This window comes from Heterocephalus glaber, unplaced genomic scaffold (assembly GCF_053883595.1).
Source record: "Heterocephalus glaber isolate CG9 unplaced genomic scaffold, H.glaber_assembly_v1.0 deba00001600, whole genome shotgun sequence".
Classification (NCBI taxonomy): domain Eukaryota; kingdom Metazoa; phylum Chordata; class Mammalia; order Rodentia; family Bathyergidae; genus Heterocephalus; species Heterocephalus glaber.
Genome location: NW_028258372.1, coordinates 40,463,300 through 40,484,064, shown reverse-complemented (window position 1 = coordinate 40,484,064; position 20,765 = coordinate 40,463,300). Strand labels below are relative to the sequence as shown.

Here is a 20,765-nt window from a genome sequence, read left to right as displayed (position 1 = left end):
TAAGACCAGAGGACGGAAGACTTCAGAGGTCTGTGAGCTCAGACTCTGCTAAGTGCTATGGGGTGCCTACCAGGACACCTTACAATTTGACTCAGAACCTCTGATCCTGCGGGGAGGTGCTGGTCAGACCACCCTCAGAGCACAGTGCTTAATCGGTCAGTGCTGAGGTGCGCCTCGTGTGGAACGCTGTGCTGGGCTGGGGTGGAAAAGTTGTTTTGTTTTCCCCTGTAGTCATTGGTTCTCTTATCTTCCAAACTACATTTTTTTGGTTTTTTATATGCATGTTTTCGGTTTTGGGTTTTTTGCTGCTAGATAATGAACTCAAGGGTGCTGGGTGGGTGGGTGTGTGTGTGTGTGTGTGTGTGTGTGTGTGTGTGTGTGTCAAATGGCCTGGGAGTGTCCTGGAGTGTGGAAGGAGAGCACAGGCGTGTTCTAGAATATTTGCCAACATCTGCGTGAACTTTCCCTCGGATATGCCTGGGTTTCTGTGGCAAGATGGGAAAAAGATTTTGAATTTTGGGCTCACACTAGATTTGGTTTAATTCTTTTTTTTTCTCAGTACCTTTTGCTTGCTGAGCTCCACTGAGCTAAATCCTCTGCCCCCAGTTTAATTTTTTTTTTTTTTTGGTACCAGGGATCGAACTCGGGACCTTGTGCTTGTGAGGCAGGTGCTGGAACCACTGAGCTAAATCCCCGGCCCCCTGGTTTAATTTTTAATTGTATCACTTCTGGGTTGTGTGACCTTGGGGAAATTACTCAATCCCTTTCCTGTTTTCTAGTTTCCTCATCTTTAAGGATAATAATAAAAAAAAATAAGGATAATAAAACCCACATTTAAGGACTGTTGTGAGGATGAAATAAAATAATACCTGGCACAAAATTCCAGGGGAGGCCTGGGGATTTAGCTCAGTGGTTCCCCCACCTGCCTTGAAAGTGCAAGGTCCTGAGTTAGATCCCTGGTACCAAAAAAACAAAAATTCCAGGGGAAATAAAAGGCCTGTTTCCTTCCCTTTCTGAGGCGGTCATACCCACTGCTGTGCCTCCCTTCTTTCTCCCACCTTCTCCGCCTCTCTTCAGTGACCTTGCTGTGGTCATCGGTCATCGCAGTGAGCATCTCTCTGGAGCTTCTCATTTGCAGTGTACAAAGTGCAGACTTTGGAATGGCATTTACACATGCTGTAAAGGTATTTCAGCCTGACTCCTTCGGATCATTGGCTCCAGTGTGCCTGCACACCCTGCCTGCACCCCTCCAGCTGCAAATGATGTCAACTTCTCCCTGCTGAGAAGGGGCTCTGCCTGAGGCTACCCTGGGAGACCCTGGGTGAGGGTCCCACGTGCAAGAGCACCGTGAGGAAGGGGCTGGAGGAGTGGGAGTGTGCTGTGCAGTCAGGTGCTGGCCCTCTGCTGAGTGTCCCCTTTGCCCAGTGTGGACTTGGGCTCTGTCTTTAGGGAGAAGTCTGTCTTTCTCTCTTTTTGGTACTGGGGATTGAACTTGGGACCTTTGAGCTAAATCCCTGGCCTCGTCTGTCTCTCTTGAGACCTTCCTGTGCAATTTGGGGGTCAGGAGTTTGGAGAAAGGCATTAGGGCCTGTACAGAGCAACAGTGAAATGACTGATGGGATTCCTTTCTTGCTTTTCCCCACCCACTGCCCCAAGTCACTGTCTCTGAAAATCTTTGTGACCTCTCTGTGCATAGAGATGCAAAACACTCACTTTAGCACCCTTTTAGGCAAAGGTGTTGGCTTTGGACCCCCAGACATCAGGGCCACCATTTAAGTTATGAGGACACACACACACACCCCAGGGGACCTTGAGAGATTACAAGAGGTAACAGGGGAGGCTGCTGAGGAGCTTGGGTAGGGAAGGAAAGAGGAGCGAGAAGCAGCAGGGTAAGAGGAAGCATGTCCAGCACCCAGTGTTAGCCAGGCTCTGAGGCCCTAAGAGAACCACGGCATGGGCAGGCCCCTCCCTGCTGGATGTGCAGACAAGTGGACCTGAGGGGGAAACAAACCTGACCGTGCCACCTCCACGGCTCCGCCAGGCTGATCGGGAGTCCTGGCCGGAACCCCCTGTGGTCTGCTCCATCCTCAGTGCCCTGCCTGTGGTCTGGGGGCTCGGGACCCTGAGAGGCTGTCTAGGAAAGAGTATGTCATTTCTGTCCCTTAGGACTCTGCACCCTGAGTTGGGTTTCTCCATTGACCTGGGTAGAGTAGAACTCTTGGTCCATCCTCTGGTTCCATGTCCTTGCTGATCTAGAGCAGGATACCCCTTTGGCTGGCACCAGGGACGGTGAAGGCTTCTAGTGGGGAAGCTGCATGGCCCTAGGGGAAGGCTGGTGGCCACCTGGATCAAGCTGAGTTAAGAATGTCCAAGGCTAGGGCCAGGGATTTAGCGCAGTGGTTCCATGCCTGCCTCACAAGCGCAAGGACCCAAGTTCCATCCCCGGTACCAAAAGAAAAGAATGGCCAAGGCCAGGGTTGGGAGATCAGTGACTCAGAGCTACCTGGTGGGCTGCACTGGGAGGTCTGTTCTCCAGAGGCTGGAGATGTGTGGGCCCAGGAACCCAGCCAGAGTTTCTACAGTAGAAACCCACCACCTCCCTCTTGATGGGTCACTCTTGCCAGGGACATTTGCAGGGCCTGTTGGGGTGGGCACTCCCCTCTTCAGACTCTGTTTTTGGAATGCAGATGTCTCTGGCAGGGACTCACACCTTGGCCTCTGACACCCTGGTGTAAATTAGTGTCAGGTATCTGATGGTGTTGTGTTTTTGTTTTTTTCTGCACTGAAATATTGGGCCTGTTTGCAAGTTGGTTCCCCTTTCCTTGCCCACCCTCATCTGTGGGGCCTCCTGACTTAGGAAATAGTGTCTGCCCCTGGGGCCTGCCAGAGGGCCTGGGGAAAAGGCCTTCCTGGGGCTCTGGCCTGAGTCTCCCTTCCTGGCATTCTGTCTCCCTGGTGCTCTCCCAGCTGCTGAGATTGCCCTGGGTGGGTGTGCCAGAGGGCACAGAGGAAGGGCCTGCTTGGACAAAGGCCCAAATTGTCCCTGAAGCTGGGAGGCCTTGTTTCCTTCTTCTTTTGGGTTCAAACTTCTAATTTTCTCAGGCGTCTTTGCCAGTGACATGAAGTATGTGACATCTTGTGGTCTGGGCCAGCCTTTGCCCTTGAGGAGAGTGTGTGGCTGTGTGTGTGTATAGGGGTGCTGGAAGGTGGGGGCATAGAGCTGTGGAAAGATGGAGGGATATCGTGTGTGCAGAGGTGTAGGGTGTAGGGAGATGTAAGGGGTGTACAGGTTGTGGGAAGGTGTGGGAAGACAGAGGAGGTGTGGGACAGTGAGATGAGGGGACTGAGAGGTGGGGGAGTGAGTGGGGAGGTGAAAGGAACACGCGTGTGTAGGGTCAGGGAAAGGTGTGTGTGTGGGAAGGCGTGCTCGGTGTACGGGGCTCCCATGGCATGGGTCCCTGAGAGTGACTGCAGTCTGCCAAGGGTTATCTCGGGAGTGAGCATTAGCTGAAGAAGACCTGCTCTGCGATCTGTCCACGAGTCTGCGTTGCTGGTTTCAGCATGCTGTGGGGGCAGAGGGACAATGGGCAGGGTTTGGGGACACGAGGAGCTGAGCTTGCCGCTGGCCGGTTCTGTGGACGGCTGGCCCGGCCCTTGCTCTTGGCCTGTTTCTGCTTGCCTTCCTTTGGGCCTCCTCAGAGCCTGGCAGGTGGCAGTCACCGCCCACACAGCTGCCCTGCCCCCTGCCCCCTGCCCCCCCCCCCCCCGGCTGCTGGCGCGCCTTCTCCGCTTTGAGTGTGCGATCCTTCCGGATGCCATCCCTCGGTCTCGGGCCTCCGGCCCCTCTGTACTGAGTGTGCTTGTGGACAGAGAGCACAGGACTGGACCTGAGATCCCCGCCGTGGTAGCCTCTCCGACATGGCTCTTTCCCGACTGCAGCGGCTCCAGTGTGAGACCCAGGGCAAAGTCCCTCACCCTTGGTGAGCCTCACTTTCCTCCTCTGTAGCAGAAAGGAGGGCTCTGTCATCCAGAAGAGAGATAAACCTTTCCAGGTGTCTGAGAAGTTGCAGCCAGAAAACACTCAGGAAGTCATTATAATTGAATGAATTGGAGATACTTGCTAAAAATAAAGGGTTGGCCCCAGCAGAGCTGTCTTCCAGAGGATGTTCTTGCTGGCATCTGTCAGTACCCTCTGGCGAGTCCTGTGCCTTTGCAGGTATCCTGCCATCCACCGCCAGCCCTGTACCCAGGGGTTGGACCCTAATTTGACACGCCCCTCAGCACCACCGCCGCCGCCGCCGCCGCCTCCTCCTCCTCCTCCTCCTCCTCCTCCTCCTCCTCCTCCTCCTCCTCCTCCTCCTCCTCCTCCTCCTCCTCCTCCTCCTCCCCCTCCTCCTCCTCCTCCTCCTCCTCCTCCTCCTCCTCCTCCATCTGGGCAGACACCCAGCCAGCATGTGAGCACTGGGGTAGTCACCACGAGGCAGAGCCCACGCTGCTGCTCATTTCTTCCTTCCAGCGAGTCCTCCAGGCAGCGCAGGGCCTTGTGGGTCTGTTCTGCCCTCACTTTGCTGCCCTGGCAAGAGGGAAACAGCTGTGACCTGCTTTATGGACTCTTTCCCAGGCCACCTCCTCCTGGGAGTTTCCCCCGCCCATGCAGGAATCCTGGAGAACTGGATTCCACAGGGCAGGAGCTGGGGAAGCTGAAGCTACCTGGAGGTAACAAGTGATAGTCTCCTCTGCCGGAGGCCTTGATTTGCAGAGTGGGTCGAAGCCCAGCAGAGGGTGCGAATGGCAGTTAGGAGTGAGGGCCGCCGGTGAGAGCTGCTGTGTCTCAACTCCCACAGTGCCGTCTTCCGTGTCTTCCTTCAGAGAGGCCTCAGCCTCTGGACTGCACAGCCCCGTCAGAGAAACTTGGGTCCTGGTTATCGCTGTCTGGAAACGTGTGGTGGTTCTCAAGTTTGGGACGAGCTGGTGTGGGAGCTACATGTGATAAGACTCAGGAGTCCCCGTGCTGGAGGCCACAGTTGGTAAGGGGAGATCATCCGGGACCTTCTGTGGTTCTCTCCGCCTTCCTGTCCTCCCAACTCTCCCCCGGGGAGGAGGAAGCAGGAGGAGTCCTCCCAACTCCCATGCTCCTCAGAGGGCACCTGGTTCTTGGGGCTGTGTGGGTGCGGCGAGATGCGGAGGAGGAAGCAAGACGAGCAGACCAGACAGAGGCGGTGTGGCTGCGCTGGCTCCTGAGATGATTCCTGGCTCAGGAAACTACACACTGCCAAGCTTTTCTGTCCCCATTTGCCAGACGTTCCATTCAGCCGATTGCCAGCTCCCGGTTCCTGGCTTTGTGATCTGAGTTGCCAGCTCCGGAGGAAGGAATGCTTTGAGAGTAGGCACGAGCTGCTTCACCTCCTGCATCCCTGTCTGTCCTCATGTTTGGAGCCCAGAGGCTGCAGGGTGTGTGGTGGAGCTGGGATCTCCGTGGGTTCCACGTGTGCCTGTGGATAGGAACAAATGTGGAAATAGTTCCTGAGCTGGGATGGGGACTCAAGCTCTGAGTCAAAGCCAGCAGTTCCACAGGCTTCCAGCCCTGTCCCTCTGCTTACCTAGGACCCAGACAGCCCTTTATTAAACTCTTGGATAGGGCCGGGGATTTAGCTCAGTGGTTCTGCCGCCTGCCTTGTAAGCACAAGGTCCTGAGTTCAATCCCCAGTACCAAAAAAAAAAAAAGCCCAAAAGTAAACTCTTGGATATACTTTGGCTTCAAATTAGTGGAGAGTCCAGCATATACCCAGGGAGTAGAGAGATGGAGAATAAGTCCAGGTAGGAAACAGTGAACCATGGGGCTGCTAAAATTTGGCAAAGAGGATGCTGGGAGGGGTGGGAAGAAAACAGCAGCAGTTTTCCAGGGACTCATATTTGGAACTAAGTAGGAGCTGCACAGAGGGAACGAAGGCTAATGAGAGAGACTTTGTCAGTACATGTCATTCAGCCATGGGCTGACATCAGAGAGGCATCCAGAGCTCTTCCGGGATGAGATGCATATCCGTTGGAGGCTGGGAGGTGGCCTAGCTGACCTTCATCTACTTCCTGGTGCAGGGCTATGGAGGTTCCCTGTTGGGGCTGGTGTGGGGGAGGGACAGGTGGAGCAGGCAGCCCGTGGGTGGCGTGAGAGGCGGGGCAGAGATTCCTGGCTGTTAAGGACTCATGACCTCCAGCTCCTGCACCCTATCTGTCCCAAGAGTGACGCTGAGGGTTCCATCCTAGAACTGAATTTTCTTCCCTGAGTAAAAACTACTAAAGGTTGGGATGCCCAAGGCCCTGGGGCCTTGAGACCCTGTGTATTGTTCACCACCTTGCTTGAGAGCTCTCCATTCCCCTGTGCAGCAAAGATGGGCCAAGCCATGCAGCATCTTCCTGCTTTGTGCTCTGGTGGCGATTGAGTTATTTATGGATATGTCTGTCACCTTGGCTCGATTGTAAGCTCCCTAGAATTGTGCCACAGTTATCTCTGTACTTCTTACTACTCAGATACTCGTATCCAGCACCCACTGGGATGCAATTCTGTGGCTGAGGATGTGGGGAGGTGACCTAGACTCTATGCCCCCCCAATCCTCTTGAGCAGAGCCACCCTGATATGGTTGGTGTCTGACAGCAGGAAGCTTCTCTGCCCACAGGGTCTGAACAGAGCCAGCTCCACAGAAGGGATGGTCCTGTCCCTTCTCTCCACCCTGTGACTCTGCACCATTGTATGGCTCTGCCTGACCCTGCTTCCTCCCTGCCAGCCCTGGGCCATCTGTGGGCAGCTGAGTGAACTGAGTTTGGTGCCTGGTGCTGCTTATACCCTGGCACTGACCTGCTCAGCCATAAGCTTGTCTTCTTCTGCAGCTGACTCCCTAGTGCTTTTTGGGGTCCCTTTATTCAGTTCCTTCTTGTCTTCCTGAGAGTTCTGCAACCCTAGTCTGTGGAGTCAAACCTGGCCGCATATATGAATCACTTGAAGGGCTGAATCAGAACATCCAGGGGAGGGGCCGGGAATTTCTGTGTCTGAAAAACTTCCCAGATGACAATTACAGTCATTGAGTGTGAACTCTGGAGCATGTTATTATGTCAACATAAAATTTTGTGGGTGTGTTTATATAGGAAAATATCCTAGTTCTTACGGGATTCAGGCTGAAGTGTTCAGAGGCAAAGTGTATGCACCTTGCTGCAAATGAGTAGGCAGAAGAGAGCACAAATCAGTGCGTGCAGGTGTGGAAGGGAAACTGGCTGTCACTGACCTTTCTGTTTCCATCTGCTCTCTGAGAAGTGGATCCTAGGAGAGAACAGCCCCTCGCCACCGCCCCCCCCCCCCCCCAGTTTCTTTGCCTTGGCCAGGGGCTGCCTTTTACGTAGAATGCAATGTGTAGAGTGAGTGCTCCCTGGAGGTGTGTGACAGAGCAGTGCTGGCCCCAGACAGCTCTTCCTGGGTGGGCTGGAGAGTAGAAATGACACAGGCCCTCACGAGGTGCTGGAGACGAAACCTAGGGCCTCCTTGCACATGGTAGGCAAATGCTGTGCCACCGAGGAACATCCCCCAACTATTTGCTTTTTAACAGAATCCCTAGTAGCCCTTGAAGACCAAGGGACTACATCATCTTCCAGTGTGTCAACCCAGCAGAGGCTGAGCCAGAAGGAGTTGATTTGGGGAGGGGAAGGCAGGAAACATGAGACCCTGATACCGAAACTTCTTTCTTTTTTTCTCCCTTTGGGACTTGGGGATTGAACTCAGCACCTTCACACTGAGCTACATGCCCAGCCCTTTTTATTTTTTATTTTGAGATAGGGTCTCACTGAGTTGCTAAATTGCCCAAGCTGGGCTCAAACTTGCAATCTTCCTGCCCCAGCCTCCCGCAGTGCTGTGATTACGGGTGTGTGCCACCTTGCCTGGCCCTGATGCCTAAAATTCTTGGTCCTCCAGCCCCAGAAAATGAAAGTTGGGGCATTGATTGCTGCTGGTCGCTGCTTCCTTTCCCCTTCCCTTTTCTGGATTACCCCTGTGCCCAACTGCTGCTTTCTGAACCCATGCTGCACCTTGGAGGGGGCTCTTCTAGTCCTGCAGGGGACGAATTTGTCCTGTCTCCTCGTGTCTCATCTCTCAGCATCCAGGGGCCAGGGATTTAGCTCAGTGGTTCCCACTTCCTGCCTCAAATCCCCAGCACCAAAAAAAAAAAAGATCTCTCAGCATCTGGCCGAGGGAGTGCTGAGTTCTTTTGGAAGAAGCAACTGCCAGGTTGGCCCCGTGTGTGCGTGAGATCTGTCAGTGGGCTGGGCTTCCCTCCCTGGGTGGCTGAGCTGGTCTAGTGGTGTCCTGTGGCCCAGAGGGCTGGTGGTTAGAGAGCGGAAGCTCATCTTTCCTCCGTCTGAATTCCAGTCTGGGAAGTGCCTCAGGATGGGGCCTGCTTGGACCACCCTTCTTTTTGGCCTTTCCTTCTATCCATTCTGGAGTCCTCCGAGAAATTTCACCTTCGGAAATCTGTACATCTCAATCCGACACTATTAGAGCCAGAAGGCACTTTGTGTGGTTTTCCTACCCATCCATGCACCTGACTTAAAAATGCCCCTTCCAGCCCAGTTTATTTGGAATCCCAACCCTGTGTTTCAAGAACTCTGAAGAAGGGCCTCACCTATGTTCTCGTCACCTGGTTTCCATGTCTAAAAATTTCTCATTGCCAGAAAGCCTGGCCCTTAGGTTGGGATTCAGATACATCTTTTCAGTGGAAATGAAGTGGATTTGGAACTTGAGGAGGTTAGTGGGGGAGACTTGTCCATAAACATGTCATTTTGATGAATGTATTTTAAGGCCATGTTTGAGAGCAGTGCAGTGGCCGGCGAGGGGTTCAGAGAAGGATTCCTGCAAAACAAGGCATCTGGGCAGAGTCCCAGGAGGGCTTGAGGGAGAAACACACAAGCAATAGGACTGGGAAGGGGTGCCCAGGAGAAGGAAGCCCTGGAAGTGAGTCACAGAGGTGTCAAACACAGGTAATGAATGCTTGCAGGGAGAGGGAGATGGGGCTTGCTGATAAAGGCCTCCAAGAGGAGTCAAATAAGCCTTTGGAAGGTTTTAAGCAGAAAATAGGATGATCAGATTTAAACCTTAGAAAGAGCCCTCAGGCTGCTCTTCAGAGAAAGCCTCAAGAGGGAAAGATCAGTGGGAGGAAGGGCTATTGAGAGGCTGTCGTGGGCCGGGGATTTAGCTCAGTGGTTCCGCCACCTGCTGCGCAAGCGCAAGGACCTGAGTTCCATCCCCAGTACCAAAAAAGAAGAAGAAATGAAAGGCTGTTGTCCTGGCCCAAAGGAGAGGAGATAAGGACTTGAATTAAGATAGCAGTAGTTCGGATAGAAGGAGGGACTAGCTTTGGGCTGAGAGGGAAAGTGGGCAGGCCGTGGTGATTTGATGTGGGTGAAGGCAGGGAGGAAAGAAGGCCACGCCTCAGATTTGTCCATTTGGATTTTGAGATGCAGCGGGCATGAGAATCTGAAGGAGCCACGGACATCTGGAATAACCAAGTGAGTGGTGGGGGTAGGAGACAAAGGTACAGAGCAGACAGTGGGCTGGGATGGACACCTGAGCCAGCACCAGCACTTCAGGGTGGACAGAGGACAAGGAGGACACAGGTGAGAGTGGAGAACAAGAAAGAAAATAACGTCATGAAGCCAGGGGGCCGAGGGTGGAGGCCCTGGCAGGGCAGGGGGAAATGCTGCTGAGTGGGGCGGCCTGGGCATTGTCCCCCAAGCTGTTTTAGAGGGCCGTCGGGCCGATGCTGGATGCCAGCGAGTTAAAGGAATATGGGGAAGGGGAAGTTTGGGAACAGGGGTGTCATCTCCTCTCTCATGAGGCTTGGCTTGGCTCAAGGGAAGGGAGAGCAGAGGGGGCAAAACGTCAAGGGACGGTATTTAGGGTGTAGGTTTTATTTCATTTTTAAGGCTGAAAGAAGTTGTTGATGTGCTGAAGAGTGAAACCAAGTCGAGGGGAAGAAGTTGAAGATATGGGGAAGTTGAAAGAATTAAAAGCATCATAAAACAGCAATATAGGCATACCCGCAGTTTGTAATGGCTAGATCTTGGAAACAGCCCAAATGCCCCTCAACAGATGAATGGATAAAGAAGATGTGGTTTTTTATATAGTGGAGTACAACTATGCCATAAAGAAGGATAAGCTTGAGCCATTTCTAGCTAAATGGATGCACCTTGAGACCATGCTCTTAAGTGAGATAAACTGGACACACATGATTAAATACCACATTGTTTCTTTGGTGTGAGAAACTGAAAGTGTAAATAAATGTATAACAGACACTGGGAAATGGGAAGAAAATGTTCACATGAGAAGGGGAACAAAGAGGGAGGAGGGAAAAAGGAAGGGACAGAAAAAGAAAGAATAGAAGAATAAAATAGAAGCAAAGCTTTTGTAAATAAAGAGAGGTAAAGGGGTTAGGAGGGGAGGGGACTGGGAAAAAAAGCAGCAGCAAGATATAGCATGTACAGGTGCAGATTCCCTATGATGACTGTGATCATCATGTAGATCTAAAATGTACCAATAAAAAACGCAGAAAAGATATATATACAGAGAAGGGAAATCCACGGGACACTGTCCTGGATCTGAGCAGGGAGGCAATGGGCCCAGGCCGCCGTGCCTCAGCAGGAGCTGGCCACCTCCTCTCCCCAGACCAAACGAGCAGTGCAATAAGTTGGGGCTGGGAGAAAGGCAAGGAGTTGAGGAACTGCTTCTGACTGCCTCAGTTCTCCTCACAGTGGTGCCCAGCTAAGGCAGATCTTAACATTCTTCATATCCCAGCTCAGGGCTGAAAATACACAGTCATTCTCTGGATTAAAAGATTTAAACCCAGTGCCCAGCATGCTGACACACACCTGTAATCCCAGCACTTAGGAGGCTGAGGCAGGAAGATTGAAAATTTGAGGACAGCCAGGGCTACATACTGACCCTGTCTCAACAACCCCAGCCCTCACAAAAAACATAAGCCCAGCCCCTCTTTGAGCCCATTTTTCTAGTGTCTCCTACGCAGGACTTCTTCCTCCCCGCCCCCCAGTTTCTCAGCTCTGAACGGCCAAGTTCTGTGTATCTCCACATTCACATTCAACTCCTTTGAATTTCAAGGAGCAACACTCCCTCAGACCTTCTGTGGATAGAAGGAGTCTAGAAGGTGGTGAGGGAGGGTCAGGGAAACTCAGCTGGGAAGGAAAGAGGGAAGAGGCTGGGCTTGGGCTGGTGCATCTTTGAGGACCTGCGTGCTAAGTGCAGTTGTTGTCAGGGTCCTGAGCCTGTGGCTGACAGATGCCCTGGGGTCCAGGGAGGGCACCTCAGCTGAAGGGAGATGCTGTCTTGATTTATTTTGAATCAAATGGAACTTGCCACTCAAGAATCTACCTGAAGGTGAGGGTGGTAGCATTTGGCCTGAATCCCAGCACTCTAGGAGGCTGATACAGGAGGATCCCAAGTTCAAGCAAAACCTGGGCAATTTATTGACATAGCAAGACCCTGTCTCAAAATAAAAAAATTAAAAGTAGGGCTAGTGTGAAGATTCTGGGTCTGATCACCAGTAACAACACACACAGGCTAGCTGAACCTTTTTCCTATTGGTGTTTTCAGTTTTGTAATTGTGAGGAATAACGTGTTATGTGTGTGTGTTACCCCTTGGGCCAAGCGGTACAAGAGAAGGAACCACTTCTGATATTATGTGTAATTGTGGTCGTCCCTGCCGCTGCGCCTGGGTTAGAAGTCACTGCGGCCCACTCAGCCTCCCCCAGTCTAATGGAAAACACAGAGGTCTGTGGTCCTTCTACTGCTTCAGACTGGAACTTCGTGGGCAGTTTCTGTAAATGCCACTGCCCCACTGCAGGCCAAGGAAACCGCAGTGTCTTGAGGGTGTGTGGCACGAGTCCTTTTGAAAAGGTCTGTGATTTTGGTGTGCAGCTGGCAGGAGAGCCGCTGCTCCATGAAATCCACTTCGCACCTCGTGGCTCGGGAAGCAGGAGGCACCAGTGTTGGCGCAGGGAGAGGGCTGCTTGCAGCTGGAGGCAGCTGGCCCGGGCCACAGGCACCCTGGGCTCCTCAGCATTCTCGTCTCACCTGGGAGTGAGCTTTGTTTTATTGAACTTATTGGTGTATTGGGGAGGATCCTAGTGCAACTTGAGTAATTGAAAAGGTCTGCTTAATTGGGCCCTGCTGTACTTTGATTTACAGCTTTATTGCAATTGATATACAATAAACTGTACATATTTAAAATGTACAATTTGATAAGTTTTGACAGACAAATGCACTGGTGAAACAATCACTATGACCAAGATAGTGAACATATTATTCATCACTCCTTAAAAGTTCCCATATGGCCCCCTTTTTAATTTTAATTTTTTTTTTTGGTAGTGGGGATTGAACTCAGGACCTTGTGGTTGGGAGGCAGGTGTCGGAACCACTGAATTAAATCCCCGACCCATGCCCCCTTTTTAATCTTTCCCTCTTTCCACTCCTTCCCCAGATAGCCACAAACGCTGATCTGCTTTTTGCCACTGTAGATCAATTTGCATTTTCTAGAGTTTTGTGTAAATGGAATTGTACATATTTATACTCTTGTCTGGGTTTTTTAAAATTAGAGAATCACCCTTGTTTTTACATTTGTCACTAATTTATTCCTTTCATTGCTGAGCATGTAGATATGTAGACGTCACATTTTAAAAAGTCTGTTTGCCTATCAATGGACATTTGGGTTATTTCCTATTTGAGTTACAGATAAAACCTCTGTGAATATTTGTGTACAAGTCTATATGGACTAATGCTTTCATTATTCTTAGGTAAGTAGAAATAGGGTGACTGGGAGACGGGGATTTAGCTTAGTGGTTCCGCCACTTGCCTTGCAAATATAAGGTCCCGAGTTTGATCCCTGGTACAAAAAAAAAAAGAGAGTAACTGAGTCATAAAAATTTTTAAAATTTTTAATTTTGGTGGTACTGGGAATTGAACACAGAGCCTTTGCAGTGAGCTATGTCACCAGCCCTTTTTAAATTTTGTATTTTGAGATAATATCTCACTAAGTAGCCTCGACTAGACTAGAACTTGCCATCCTCCCGCCTTGGCCTCCCAGAGCATGCCACCATTGTAATGGTGGGGCTGAGCCCAGGGCCTCACGTACGTTGAGTGCCCTACCATTGAGCTACAGCCCAGCTCTTGAGTGCTGTCCTCTTTAAACTGAATGAAGACACTTTGCTTCCATTTTTAATTTATTATTTATTTATTTATTTATTTATTTATTTATTTATTTTTTGGTACTGGGGATAGAACTCGGGTCCTTGCGCTTGCGCAGCAGGCGGTGAAACCACTGAGCTAAATCCCCAGCCCTGCTTCCATTTTTTAAATCCTCCCTCTCCTTGAGGCAGTTTCTCTGGAACAGTTTCTCTGCTCTGCACATCCAGGCTCAGTATATCTCCTGCTCGTTAATGAGGCTCCCTCGGGCCTTCTGTGGATAAAAAGTGTCCCGGCAGGAGCTGTGGGAGGGTGGGGGAACTCGGCTGGCACAGCAAGAGCAGAGCATCTTCAGGTCCCCTGAGGCCAGGCTCAGGCTGGTGCATCTTTGAGGCCCTGCGTGCTGAGCAGTACGAGGGTGAGAGTTGGGGACCAGGGATGGAGACATGTGCACGTGTGCAAGTGAACGGTGGGCAGGGGACGTGCAGATAACATGGTCTGGCTCTTCCTTCTTATGCCATCTTGGCTTCTTTCCATCTGTTATGAGCCCTGCAGAAATAGCCACTGGCCCGGATTCCATCCCCTGTGTACAATATTGATTAATCTGTCTTGTGACTGAATGGTATTTGTGTGCCCATTGGTTGCAGGTGCCCGGACACCATGCCCCAGACCTCCAGGCCTAATGCTGGCAGGAAGTAGAAGGCTTCTTTGTCTCTCGTCCCCCCGTCCTCACCATGTCTTCGACTCAGGGCAGTGGGGAGCACTGGAAGTCCCTGGAGTCCGTGGGCATCAGCTGCAAAGAGCTGGCCATGGCCGAAGCTCTGCAAATGGAGTGTGATGCTCTGTCCCGGCTCCGGCACCACAAGGAGGAGAGCAGGGCCAAGCAGAATGAAGAACATACTCTCATCGAGTGGGACGAGCCTGTCTTGGACTTCTACAGCAAGCCGGCGGGGAGACGGAATGACCTCAAGCTCTTGCGCGGTCTCTCTGGCTCTGATCCTACCCTCAATTACAACTCCATCTCCCCACAGGAAGAGCCACCCAACCACTCTCTCGCCCAGGGCTCCCAGCCTGGCCCGGATCCCTGGCCCAAAGGTTCTCTTCCTGGAGACTATCTCTACATTTTTGATGGTTCAGATGAGGGGCTATCTTTGTCCCCAGGACCAGGGGACATAGATGGCTCTTGCAAAAAATTGTCCCCACCTCCTCTGCCTCCCCGAGTCTCTATCTGGGACACCCCGCCCCTGCCTCCCAGAAAGGGGTGCCCCTCATCCTCCAAGGTCTCTCAGCCCAACGACATCAACACTTTTTCTTTGGTCGAACAACCACCAGCTAAACTGCTGGGGCATCAAATCCTGGAAGAGGAAGCGTTGCCAGGAGGCAGGGGACAGGGGCATCTGCTGGGGTCTGTGGACTTCGATGGCATCAACGATGCAATCACAAGGCTCAACCTGAAGTCAACCTATGATGCGGAGATGCTGCGGGACGCCAGCAGGGGGTGGAAGGAAGGTCGAGGGCCCCTGGATTTCGGCAAGGACAGCCCTGGAAAACCTGTGTCGCGGAGCAAGACCATGCCCCCTCAGGTGCCGCCCCGGACTTACACCTCCCGCTACGGCAATCGGACAAATGTGGCACCTAGCAAGAACCGCAGGATTTCTGCTGCTCCGGTGAGGCCCCTAGGTGTTTCTTTTGTGCCTTTTCCCCCATGTCACTCAGAAACAAGGACCAGTCCCTCTCTCTTTTTTGCTGTTGCAAATTGAGCTCTCCAAGTACTCACCCCCTAGCATCCTCCCCTCCCCACAGTGGGGGAGAAGTGCAAGGTAGGCCTGACTGGGGGACTGGGGAGAGGAAAACCAGTAAAGGTGCGGCTCTCACTCAGGGCCACGTTTCATGGGTCTGGGCTGAAACAGCCCTCCTCGGTGGGAGCTGGTCCCCACTCCATGGTTTAAGGACTGAATTGGGGCTCAGGAGATTCATTGTTGACTGGCTGAATGCTCCTGTACACTTGAGGAAGTTGCTTCCAGTTGCAGGGGCCCTGCTCTGTCAAAGCCCTGTGCAGACATGAAGATAATTCATAATATTAGCTGTTTATTGCTCACCAAATACCAGACCCTGGTTCAGATCTCCACAGCAACCCTGCCTGATAGTCTAAAGCTGCATAGCAAGAAATGGCAGAGCCTCCATCCAACCCTCCTCTCGCTGTTTCAGAGCACCTCCCTGCCTTTTTAATGCTAAAATATATATTACATGTCTGTCTTAGTTACTTGTCTTGTTGCTGAGACAAAATACGTGACACACAGAATTAGAGGGGAAGGTTTATTTCGCTCATGGTTTATAGAGGTTTCAGTCCATAATCAGCTGGCTCCAGGGCAGGGTGGCTTGGCAGAGGGGCATCACAGAGGAGAAACAGTTCATGGCAGGCAGGAGGCAGCAAAAGCAAGCAAGCAAGGGACCTTACCAGCTTCTTTCTGCCCCTTTTATCTAGGCTACTAGGATTAGGGTGGTGCCAAACCAATCAGTGGATTGCTTAGTAATCACACACCCTTAATCCCAAGATCACATACTGTAGATCCAGCCACCTCTGAAAAAGCCCCACCTATGACCAGATGAGGCTTTGGGGTGACAACTAGACACAAACCATAACACTCTGCCCCTGACCCCCAAAGACTCATGTACATTCCTTTACATAAAAGACATTTAGTCCATCTCTAAGAGTTGCCAAAGCCCTGACAGTTTCAGCATTGCTGAAAAGTCTAAGTCCCAAGCGTCCTCTGAGATTTAAAGCAAACTCTTAGCTGCAAACCCCTGTGCAAATGAAAAGAAATAAACACTTCCCACATACAATGGCACAAGATAAACATTACCATTCTAAAAGGTACAAATAGGGGATGTAAAGGAATGGGACCAGAGCCAGTCCAAAATCCAGCAGGGCAAACATTAAGTCCTGTAGTTGCATGTCCAGCATCCGAGGCAATCTGGAAAGATGTGAGCTCCAGAGGGCTTGAGTGCCTCCACCCCTACGGCGCTGCTGGCTGTGGTGGCTCCCGTGGCTTCTCTCTTGGGCCAGCGCTGCTCCCTCTTTGCAGTTTTCTTCAGATGATTCACATTCCTGGCTTCTCCAAACTTCTGGGGTCTCCACTGTACCTTCAGCTTCACTCACTGCCTTCTCGGGTACACGGCCTGGCTTCCCAGGCCTTTTTCTGAAACCTGGATAGAAGCCTTCCTGACCCCACAACTCTTGCATTCTGCATGCACCTAAAACCAGTGCCACTGGATGCCCAGAGCCTGCTGCCAGCTGGAGCAGTAGCCGGGGTTCCTTCTCTTTTGGCTGTAGGGGTCAAATGCCTATGAACCAAATCCCAAGGAACAACTTCCCTAGGCCACTGCCATTCTGGAACATGGTGCCCGGGGCTCTCTTCTCAGAGTAAAGTCTTTCACTTTTGCAAGTCCAAGGCTGCAATTGCTGGAGTCCTGCTGGTTCTTGTGATGTCCTCAGGCCATCTTTTCTGTTGTCTTCTTCTGAACTACTTGGCTTTTCCTTGCTAGTCTTTTCAGTGACCATTTTCTCCTCTCTTCCATCTTTACAGGCTGCAACTTTACTGGAGCTTCCTTTCTGGCCAAACTCACAACATTTTGAATCATTCTGCTGGGCTCCTTGCCCTTGAGTCTGAACATAAATCTGGCTAAAAGCCCCAACAGTAGCCATGCCACTGCCTCAACATTAGGCTGCCTTGAAATTTCTTCTGCCAGATTAATTAGTCCGTTGCCTTTAATCTTAATCTCAGGCTGTTTCTGGACACGAGCAAAATGCAGACAAACTTTCTGCCAAGGTATAGCACACAACAGCCAATGCAGTCCTTCCCAGCAGAAACCACCTGAGCTTGGACTTTATCAGCAGGATTTCTGTCAGCCTTCTGGTCTTCTGAGCTTTGACCAGAATCTCCCATCAAGTACCACCTAAGGCTTTCCAACTTTCTATTTTTTCGGGGGGCATCTCCAAACCTTCCCTGACACTTCCCCTTCCAGGAGGCCAATTCCAAAGACTCTTGAGCCATGTGGTCAGGTAATGTCACAGCAACAACCCAACTTCTCTGGTACCAAATTCTGTCTTAGTTACTTTTCTCATTGCTGAGACAAAAAACCCAAAGTTAAAGGGGGAAAGATTTACATAGCTCATAGTTTGTAGAGGTATCAGTTCGTAATTGGCTGGCTCCAAGCCAAGGTGTCTTGGCAGGGGGCCATCGAAGAAGAGAAAACAGTTCATGGCAGGTAGAAGACAGCAAAAATAAGAGACCTTAGTAGCTTCTTTCTGACCCTTGTATACTCTCTCTAGGCTACCAGGATTAGGGCAGTGCCAAACCAATCAGTGGATTGATTTGGTAATCACACACCCTTAATCCCAGCATCACACACTCTAGATCCAGCCGTCTGTGAAAAAGCCCCACCTATGACTGCATGAGGCTTTGGGGGGACATCTAGACACCAACCATAATAATACCTTATCACATTAAACCTGGGTGGTACTAGGTATTGATCCCAGGGCCCCATACATGCTAGGCAAGTGCTCTGCCACTGAGCTACATCCTCAGACCTTTTTCTTAATTTTGCAAGATAAAGTCTTGGTAGGTTGCCCAGGCTGGCTTTAAACTTGTGACGCTCCTGCCTCAGCCTCCTGAGTAGCTGGGATTATAAGCATGTGTTTCCATGCTTGGTTAGCTGCACTTAGCCATCTGTTTCTTTTCTTTCTTTCTTTCTTTTTTGGTACCAGGGATTGAACTTGGGACCTTGTGCTTGCCAGGCAGGTGGTTGAAGCCACTGAGCTAAATCCCCAGCCCTACTTTTCTTTTTTTTTTGTGGTGCTAGGGATTGAACACAAGGCCTTCACACTGAACTACATCTTCAACTTTGTTTTAATTTTTAAATTAATTTTGGGGATTTTTGAGACAGGGTCTTGCTATATAGTTCAGGTTGCCCTTGAACTTACTATGTAGCCCAGGCTGGCCTTGAATTGACAGTGATCCTCCTGCTTCAGCCTCTTGACTGCTGGGATTGCAGGTGTGTGCCACCATATGTGGCTTACTGGCTTTCTTTCTTTCCCTTCCTCTCCCTGTCTCTTGCTCTCTCTCTCTCTTTTTTTTGGGGGGGGTACCAGGGATCTAACTCAGGACCTTGTGCTTTCGAGGCAGATGGCAGCACCACTGAGCTAAATCTCTGGTGCTCTTTTTCTTTTTTGAGACAGGGTCTCACTGAATTGCTGTGTTGCTCAGGTTGGACTCTAAGTTGGGGTTCTCCTGCCTCAGCCTTCCAGAGTACTGGGATTATAGGTGTGCGCCACTATGTCTGGCTCATTTTAGCCATTTGTAAGCATACAATTCAGTGGCATTCAGTAAAGTCAAATTGTACCATCTTCACTGCTGTCCCTCGCTACCTACTCTTCCCAGTGACATTTACAAAATTTTTCAGTATGACAGTGATAATTTGGCTTGGATCAGTAGGTAGTGTAAAGTAGCACTGCAAAGAATGTAGACTTTGATGTACCACAGGTGGGTTCCTGCTTCAGTGTGTTTCTGGCTCAGGTAGCATTACAGGATCGCCATGGGTGGGACCTGAAAGATGCTTTAAGTTTCACCCTGGACCGCTAGGAATCCTGACTACAATGAGTCAAGAGGCTCCCCACCTGGGCTGATGGATTGCACCTGTAATCCCAGCACTCTGGGAAGCAGAGGCAGGAGGATCGAAAGTTCAAGCCTAGTCTGGGTGATTTAGCAGCTTAATGAGAATCTGTCTCAAAATTTAAAAAAAAAAAAAAAAAAAAAATAGGGCTGGGGATGTAGCTCAGTATGAAAAGCCCTGGGTTCAGTCCCCATTAGAGAAAAAGAAAAGAGAAGAGAAAAAGGCTCCCCACAGCTGAAGGCTTGTGTAGCAGCTTATCATAGCGGCTCACTCCATCCCTGTTTCCTCTTTACCCATTGTCCGAGGAATCTGGGGCTTTCCCACCTTATGTCCAGCCTTTGGGATCCATCCCAACTCTGAAGCTCCACAGTCCTCCCTCCTGCATTTCTACTGAGAGCCCCTGAAAGCAGAATCAGCTCCTGGGAGAAGCTGCAGCTCCACAGCTCAGGCTTTTTAAAGGCCCTGATCTGAGAGGTGGGGCTGCTCCTGCTATTTATAGGGCTGGGAGAGTCCTGTGCATGCTCCCAGTTCCTCGCCCAGAGCTGGGCCTGCTCCCCAAGCAGGCCACCCTAGTAGGTGGTCACCTCCGTTCTCACTGGCTCTTCTGCCCCCACCCCGTGTGGCATCAGAGTTCTGAGAGGGAGCTCGATCCTGATCTCCTTGAAGAAGCGAGGGCAAAGCAAAAAGCTCTTGCCAGTTTCAAGGGGAGAAATGCGGCCTTGGCCCTCCCCACCTCAGCTCAGTGCTGGGGCTCAGCCTGGCAGGACGGGGGACCCCTTGAGCTCTCGGCCTGTACCCCCACCCCGCCTTCGTCGGGCCTCCAACCGGGGCGAGCCTCCTTATCACGGGCCCGCTGAGCCATCTCTGGAAATGGCTGGCTCCAAGTGCCAGCCTGGTACCCACGCTGCCAGCCTCTGCCTGGCAGACTCCCCCAGGCAGCATTGGGCGCTGCTACCAGGGCCTGCCAGCCGGGCAAACGTAAGTGGCTTTTGTTTTCTTCCAGTGCCAGTGAGTGGTACAGAAAGGGCATGAAAATGGCCTTCGGTAGCCATTCTGTTCTCTCCCTTTCCTGCTTTCTCTCCCTCCCACCTCTTTTTGTCTCTGTCTCTCCTTTGTGGGTTAATTGCAACAGTGGTGCTATTGTTTTGACTGGGACACAGGCACGGTTGGCAGAGCCAGGGCCTCACGTGCCAACTGTCCCCACTGCTGTGCTCGCCTCTGTGCCCCTAACCCTACCCACACACTCCAGGGAGCCCGGCTGAGGTAGGTGCCCAGAGGAAGCCATGGCTGGGGACACACCCAGGAGGAGCTCAGCTGAGTTGCTCTGCCCCGAGGGTGGGGAGGACCTAACAATAGCCAGTGAGGAAGACAGGTTTGAGGCGGTGATGCCAGTAGCTCAGACCAGAGCACCAGCCTCCCTGGGAGCAGCTGCCGGGACCCGCTGCCTTCACCGGACGCGGGCTGGGACTTCCTGGACTTTCAGGCAGCAAAGCCTCATTCTTGTGTGGCCGCCCTGGTGGGCCTGTCCCTTGCTCTTCCCGTTAGGGTCCTTCCTGGGTGACCAAGAGCAGGGGTGGGGCAGTTTGGGGCCTTGTCCCGGCCTCCTGGCACCACATGCATGTTCTGGGAGAGGAAGTGGGGCCAACCAGGGCAGGCTCCCTGGCAGCCCAGCCATTCAGAACCAACAAGCTCTGGAGCTGGGAGGAAGGAGCCAAGCCTTCCACCAGGTTCTTTCCGGCCAGACTGCTGCTGCGATACTTTCTTCTTCAAATAGCACCTACCAAAAAGGCCCATGTGTCTGAGTCATCTCCTCTGTCCTTGGGGCTTCCTGTGGATGTTGAGGCTTTTACCCAGGGTCAAGCCT

The 20,765-nt window shown here is 51.6% G+C and overlaps 1 protein-coding gene across 8 annotated transcripts in view; it reads left to right on the top strand.

Moving 5' to 3' along the window:
• The window catches only part of Pik3c2b (phosphatidylinositol-4-phosphate 3-kinase catalytic subunit type 2 beta), a 69,204-nt gene that overhangs the window by 6,644 nt on the left and 41,795 nt on the right, over positions 1–20,765 (top strand). For 2 of the 8 annotated variants that reach the window (XM_021242278.2, XM_087193941.1), the window contains exon 2: positions 13,876–14,895. In XM_021242278.2, coding sequence (XP_021097937.1) covers positions 13,963–14,895 — 933 coding nt within the window. In that variant the 5' untranslated portion in view covers positions 13,876–13,962. Of the gene's footprint in view, positions 1–4,502; positions 5,028–13,875; positions 14,896–16,920; positions 17,292–17,342; positions 19,880–20,765 lie in introns of those variants that run through there. The other 6 variants (XM_021242277.2, XM_021242279.2, XM_004862149.4 and 3 more) reach the window with 6 other exon arrangements.